Source organism: Marmota marmota, unplaced genomic scaffold (assembly GCF_001458135.2).
Source record: "Marmota marmota marmota unplaced genomic scaffold, marMar, whole genome shotgun sequence".
Lineage (NCBI taxonomy): Eukaryota > Metazoa > Chordata > Mammalia > Rodentia > Sciuridae > Marmota > Marmota marmota.
This window is the reverse complement of record NW_025999968.1, coordinates 20,745,855-20,753,649: the sequence shown is the minus strand read 5'-3', so window position 1 is coordinate 20,753,649 and position 7,795 is coordinate 20,745,855. Positions and strand designations below refer to the sequence as shown.

The 7,795-nt window shown below is 33.3% G+C and overlaps 1 protein-coding gene across 1 annotated transcript; it reads left to right on the top strand.

Annotated features, from left to right (window-relative positions):
• Positions 1-2,388: 2,388 nt before the first annotated feature.
• Positions 2,389-3,372, top strand: LOC107136211 (olfactory receptor 183-like). Its single transcript, XM_015478403.2, has one exon. It carries the CDS (start codon positions 2,443-2,445, stop codon positions 3,370-3,372), a length of 930 nt encoding a protein of 309 aa, XP_015333889.1. The 5' UTR covers positions 2,389-2,442.
• The last annotated feature ends 4,423 nt before the right edge of the window (positions 3,373-7,795 follow it).

Genomic DNA, 7,795 nt, shown 5'->3' with positions numbered 1-7,795 from the left:
TCCTTTCTACTTCTTTGACTTTCTACAATTTTCTATTTGTCTCTGATATTTTTATTCTTTCTCCTCTGATATTTGTCTCTGATATTTTTATTCTTTCTCCTCTTTATCTCTCTATTTTTGTTGTTGTTGTGTTTTTACCTGGGGTGATTAGTCACTGTCCTACATCCCCAGTTATTTTTTATTTTTTCTTTTGAGACAGGATCTCTTTAAATTGCTTAGGGCCTTGCTAAGGTGCTGAGGCTGCCTTTGAACTAGCAATCCTATCTCAGCCTCCCAAAATGCTGGGCTTACAAGTGTGTGCCACTGGGCTCAGCTCTTCTTTTTCTTTTCATACCCACCAAATTCTCTGTCTACTTCTTCTATAACTGTTCTTTCTTTCCTTTGTTCTTTTTTTTTTTGGAATTTTGCTTAAAATAGTCTATAGGGAAAAATTATTATATTTGACTTCACTCAGGATGAAATGCTGAGTCTTCTCCATATTACTTAAGAGTGCACTCTTCCATTCTCTTTCCTGATTTGCTATTTGTTTCCTATGTACTTTCAATAATTCTTTGAATATAATTTTTTCACATAGAAGAAACTACTGTTGCTAAATTTCCCATACATTTCTTAATTTCCACACCCAAATGCCCCTACTGATTCCTCATCTCACTAGATCATTTATTATGGTAGTTAGCACCATCCTTCACTTTATTCTTGAGAAAGTTTCTTTTTTTGTTGTTTGTTTTTGTTTTTAGTTTATGTCCACAACACTCAGTTCTCTTGTTTTCACATTGCTTCTAGTATCACCCTGCTTAGTATGTTCTTCTGGTCTTCCTTTTGCTTTTCTTTTGTTCAATCTAGGCCTCTGGGTTGCAAGAAGAAATGAATTCATCAAATGGAAATTGACGCAAAACCAGAAATGACAGAGAGGTTAAAGGAATCAACTTGGCAAACTGGCAGAATCAGTAGAAAGGGAGGGAACAAAAATCATGTCCCCTCTATATCCGAAGAATATCTCAGTATTGGTATTGTGGACCCCAGATGCCAAAACTCTCAGTGCCTTTGCTGTAGATGCAGGATAGATGAACTATAATTTAGATATCATTGCCTTCCTTGATTTCCCTTGCAACCAAATTTTTCTTGCCCACGTACATCTATCTCCCTCTTTCCATATTCCAAAACTGTGTATGTAGTTTTCTGGGAAAATCTAGATCAATTCCCCTTACTCTAGATTGAAGAGTTATGGGAAAGTGGGTTTCTAGCCCTTTTGGCTTCTTAAGTGTTAGTAGCTTCTACTGATCAGAAAGATTCACATGTTATAAAGGAGTTCAAATGTGGCCATCTAATAAGTGACATCTGTTCACATTATAGCATGTTTAATATATCTTCCTCAATATTTTTCCTTTCTTTTCTTTCCTTTGTATAGACTCTCTGATGGATAGGTTATACAGAATTGTGCCTCCAACTGCTCCAAAGACACCTAAGTCATTATTTCTATTAGCACATAGTAGACCAATAATCCAAACTATATCTTACTTGGGTGTTGAGAGCATGCTCCTTCCACAAATTTAACAATGGACTAGAATTCTTCATTTTAGTTTTGATGATTACCTACTCAGTCACCAATTTGTAGCTCTCTGCCATTTAATGCCTAATTCATAACTGAGTTTTACTGATTGTAAATTCTGAATTCTTTTTAACCTTTATCTTCACTTTCCTAACTACCACATCAGTCATATCATATCGTGGACTAGGCAATACACTTAGGTTTTTATCATCAGAGGAGTATTTTAAGGCATGGATTCTTAACTAATTCTCAAACCTGATTCTGTTTCTTCAATAGTATCTCATAATCTCTTTTTGTGCTAAAAGCTCCCCTAAAACATTGGAGTGTGAATCTAATTTGGGAACCCCTGGCCAATGCTAATAGTTTCCTGATTATTATCCCTAATTCCAGTGTTCCCTCTCTAGACAATTTTGTATACTATCAAATATTTAATTAAAAATATTTGACCATATCATTTCAAATCTTAAAGCATCTCAGTACAAACCTATTGACTGAAGAATAAAGTTCAAATTCCTTAAGATGACATTTAATTTAGTTTGTAATCCAGGCCATTCAAATAGATTTCCTCTAGATTCTGAACCATGATCATGACACAGAATTTCTAATCATAATCAGTAGGTCCCAATAAATTTATCACAAGTTCAGAAAGCATCTCATTTTCTCTAAATGTGTTACTGTGGTACATTTATTGAATTAAATTAATTAATTTATTTTACCATTTTTAATTTCTCCTGGTGCTTTTCTTCCACATAGCAAAGGATAGCCTTCAAATGATCCTGTATGATTTTTCTCTCAACTCTTCTCCTCCAATATTCCCATTAAAAACAACAGCGATTTTTTTGTGTCTTTTTTACATTCAATGAATTTCATTTCAGGTGACATCCAGTGATAACATGGAAGAGGCAAATGCAACTTTGCTGACAGAGTTTATCTTCACGGGACTTACACAACAACCACAGTGGAAACTCCCCCTGTTCCTGGTGTTCTTGATGATATACCTTATGACCCTTGTGGGAAACCTTGGTCTGATTTCTCTGATCTGGAAAGTCCCTCATCTCCATATCCCCATGTATTTTTTTCTTGGGAATTTAGCCATTCAGGATACATGGCTGTCTTCAACAGTGACCCCAAATATGCTGGTCAACTTGTTAATCAAGAGCAAGATGATCTCTCTCACTGAACGCAAGATACAGTTTTTTTCCTTTGGAATCAGTGTAACCACAGAAAGCTTTCTCCTGGCAGCAATGGCTTATGACCGCTATGTAGCCATCTGCCAACCTTTACTGTATCCAGTGATTATGACCAACCGACTATGCTTCTGGCTACTGGTTTTGTCATACATGGGTGGCTTTCTTCATGCCTTAATTCATGAAGTTTTCTTATTCAGATTGATCTTCTGTAATTCCAACATAATACATCATGTTTTCTGTGATGTTATACCATTACTAAAGATTTCCTGTACTGATCCTTCTATTAATTATCTATTAATATTTATTTTCTCTGGTTCAATACAAGTATTCACCATCGGAACTATTCTTATTTCTTATACCCTGGTACTCTTTACAATTTTAAAAAAGAAGTCTGAAAAGGGTGTAAGAAAAGCCTTCTCCACCTTTGGAGCCCATCTCTTTTCTGTGGGTTTATACTATGGCCCCCTTCTCTTCATGTATGTGCATCCTGCATCTTCACAAGAAAGTGATCAAGAAATGATATTCTCCCTATTTTACACTGTCATTATTCCTGTGTTAAACCCCGTGATATACAGTCTGAGAAACAAGCAGGTCATGGATGCACTAACAAAAATTTTGAAAAGAAATGTTTAGATGTCATATTTGTATCTGTTTTCCTTTTATTACTATAATCACAAAATGGGGGTATTTTGATAATATTGGAATTTTTTCATGATTAGAATATTCTGTAATGTCAATTAATAAGGTTTTCGGACTTAATAATTTCTTAAAATATTTGTATATATTGTTCCTAAACATGTAAGAAATTTTAAACATGTTCATGTCATACTAGAATAAATGAAGCATAAAACAACTGAAAATTTTTGTAGGATTTATGATATTGCATTGTAAGTATACAGAATAGAAAAAATATTGTAGTTCCTCTCAAAATAACTTGAAGAGGAAACTTTATATAGATAATACTGTTATGTACTCTGGGACCCACATCACATTTTCTCCATAGTGGTAGTAGATTTGCAATTGAGGAAGTAAAAGAAAAATCCCAGGAAATCTGCCAGTCATCAACTAATCTTCGATTTCACTTTTTTGGAGGAATTAATGTCTTTTAATTCTTTGGGCAATTCAATTCACACATCTCAAAGGGAAATGAATAGAATTAAGAATATAATGAAGACAAAATGAGAAGGGAATTAAAACAACAAAGTCAAGGATAAATAGTAAGAAATGATTCTTAGCTCTCACTTCTCTGAGTAAAGAGGCGAGTTGACTCTTTGTCTCTTCTGCCTTCTAAGGCCTGTTCCTGCTGTGTTTGTTTCTTATTGACAATCTAAAGAACCTTGTTACTCCAGAAAGCTACAAAGAATTAAGTAGGGGAAGCACAAAGGAAAATAAAAGTGGCAGATTAGAAAGAAGATGTATTCAGTTCTGTCTTCTTTTTAAGAAGTTAACTGATAAAAAAAAATGTAGCATTTAAATATTACTGAAAGGTGTTTTTCACATCAGAGGCTTTAATTACATAATATGAAAGTTTTAGTAATAGTAAGATGATAGCATAGTGCCCAGTGTCTGTGTGGGAAAGAAAAAGTCCTTGAAAGTTGTAATTTCCTCGGTCTCCATATTCTTTACATAAAATGAGTGATCCATCTACAGGTTTATCCTTGCTATCTATCTCCCAACACTAACATTCTGAACACATTTTTACTGATACCACTGAATCCCTGATCTTAGAGTCTATTCACTAGCATGGTTGCAAAACTCTGATTTCTCACCACTTTCATCCTGCCCGTATCCTCTTCCCTCTGGAAAATCATTGCCAATTGATTTTTCATATTTAGGTCCCAAATTAAGCCATATCCTTTCAATACATTGTCATTGCCTCAAAATATATCTGTGCATAAGTATATGTATCTAGATCTACATGAGTGTATTTGTTCATAAGTATTTCTTTATTATAGAATATATGTATATATAAATATAAATACACACACTTACAATTATTCCTCACCCTACGTTTGCTGATGGTGGTATTTTTTAGGATCTTATCAATAAAAATTTGATTTATCTCTTCAATCTCTTCCTTCACAATTCTTCTAATGAAAACTGCACTATCGCCAAAATAAGTTCCTTAAAGATTTCTGGACATACTTCCCTTCCAGGTGAACACTCTTGCTCCTGCAAATTTGTCAACACAGAGTCCCTCTTCCTCCAACTACCCTCTTCCTCATTACAATTGCAGTGACAGGATTTTTCCAAGGTCCTTCCCCACTGTGAAGCTTCCATCGTTTATTTCCATCTTACCTGAAAGAAAATAAGATTTTTCACTCATTTGAAATATGTACCTGTTTATTTATTCTTCATAGATCAAACTCCACCCTGGGCAATACTTATTTTGTGTATAAATTCTCCTTTTAGATTACAATTGAGAAGTCATACTAGTCTTTAATTTCTCACATGCATAACACAGTGACTTACTCACAAGAAGCTCTGAATAAGTATTTGTTAACTATTTACAATTCAAAATGAACCTAAGGCATACATACATAAAATGTAGGGAAAATGTTTCACACTTTCTAAATCTTAAAATGACTATAGGGAAATTTTTGGGCCTGGAATAACCGATGCAAGTCAACTTACCCTCAGTTTTTGTAACACAGAAAGCATCATACACTTAAAATGAAGTTTTTTTTTATCATCACTAAGATTGAGTATTAGAATAGACTATGACAAAATTACAGGGGAATGTTTTTCTTTTAGTTTTATGTTGATTTAAAGAGTACAAAACATAGAAGTATTCACATTAAATACCATTATTCTGTATTTCTGGAGGTCCACCTCAAAAAATTATTCTTCATCTTTTTCCTGTTTTGTTTGTTTTTTCACTTAGAGATACCCCCAGACCCTAGGAAATGGACTGAATGGATTACAGTTGTCTTCATTACTCTTTTTTCCTGGAGATCCATGTAATGCACGGGTGTGAATAGTTTATTTTTTATTGATATATAATGTTCCCATAGTAGTGTTGGTTTCCTGTCAATTACATTGAGTTTTTCCTTATCCATTCATTGTTATAACACAAAAACAAAATTGATAATACAATCAATAATTTCTTCTGCTACTAGGAAGTTCTATTAGTATAATTTCTATTTCCTTGGATGGGAGGGTAAATAGTATACTATGAATCCATGGATGGGTATGTAGTATGTCAAGTTTTCCTGTAGTTTTGGAGAGTATGGAATAAACCATAGGGGTTATGTTTCCTTTGCGGACTTATATAAGTGAGGTCTGTAGATTGCTCTTCTCTGATTTGTCTTTCAATATAATCCCACTTCTTTAGGCCTTCCATTAATTCACTAAAATCACTAAAACTTTGCTAGTATATGATTTTCACTTCGATTATAGATTTATTCTTTTCCATACACCATTTTTGTCATTTCAGTAAGAGGCTTGGAATGAAGTAAAATATATATTTTTGCCTTGACCTCTATTCTTTACAAGATTTTCAATATTTGGATTTTTGTCTTAAAATAAATTATGGAAATGAATGTATATATTTAATGGTTATTTAGATATAAAGTATATCATTAAACAAAGTTCACACAGTGGAACACTGCTGATAGTGGATTAAAATCACCTCAAATATATGCTGATAACATAAGAAAAAATGCTTTATTATGCTTGTCTATTCATTTCTTACTTTGGATATTTAATAGAATTTATAGTTCCTCTCTGTATTTATACTCTGTGTACATAATTTTCTCATCATCTTACAAAACATTATTCTGTTTAGGAAATTACTGAAAAAAATTATGCTGGGAAAAAAACACATTTAAGAGATAAGTAAAAACAAGCAAACCACAATCAAAATTGTCATTTTTTAAAATTCTACGTTGTGGACTAGTCATATCAGGATTTTAATGCATGTATGTATTAGGCAAATGTCCAAACCAATCTGGTATAAGATTTTGGGAGGTGTTGAGGGACTATTTTAAAACTCAAAAAGTTTGAGTCTCCAACTTTATTTTGAATTGTTTTTGTAAAGATCTATGCAAACAGAATGATTGTCTTCATTAACACACTGTCCAATTCAGTAACCTTAATAGTATTATGTGGGACTACACTTAGACACTTAGAGAATCATTGTTTTAAATAATCAGTGAAGAAAAATTTTATAATATTAACATATATTAAGGACTTGTCCAAATGTAGTTTCCAACAGCCTATATTCTCTAAGTCTGCACTTTGCGATTATTCTTAGGTTCTACCCTCTTCCTGATTTGGGCAGATGGATGAGAGATTCAAATGAGCATCTGTTTCAAGGATGAAGAATTTTTAAGGTTTTCTTTTTTGTTTGTTTGTTTTCTTTTCCTCTTTTTGTATTAGGGATTGAACTCAGGGGCACTTAACAACTGAACTACATCTCCAGCTCTTTTTATGTTTTATTTTTTAAACAGGGTCTTGCTAAGTTGCTTAGGGCCTCTCTAAGTTGCTGAGGCTGGCTTTGAACTTGTGATCCTTCTGCCTTGGCCTTCTGAAATGGGATTAGAAGGCAGATGCCACCATGCCTGGTTTGTGAACTCTTTTATGAGCTTTTTCTTTGGAAAGAAGATTGATAGCAATGAAAGCCAATCAAATCACTATGGCTGCATTTTATTAAAATTATGGAGGGATTGTTTATCAATGATAAAATTATAGTCAATGGATCAATATCTGAATGATCATTCTCAAAATTTGTGTATAATATGTTCTAGTTGCTATAATATGACATTTCCCAATTCTGCAAAGTTATGTTCTGTATGATACTTATTTGAGGGTAATAGTCAACACTTGCTTTATAGTATGTCCCTATCATGTTCATAGGAGAAAAAAAATCACTAAATGAATGAGTGATTAATTGTATAACTGTATTAGTCAGGGTTCTCCAGAGAAACAGATTCTCCCTCCCTCCGTTTCTTCCTTCTTTCTGTTCTTCCTTCCTTCCTTCCTTTTGTTCATTCTTTATTTTTATTTATTTATTTATTCATTTCTACATCTGTATGTATCTATGCATCTTTTTGGA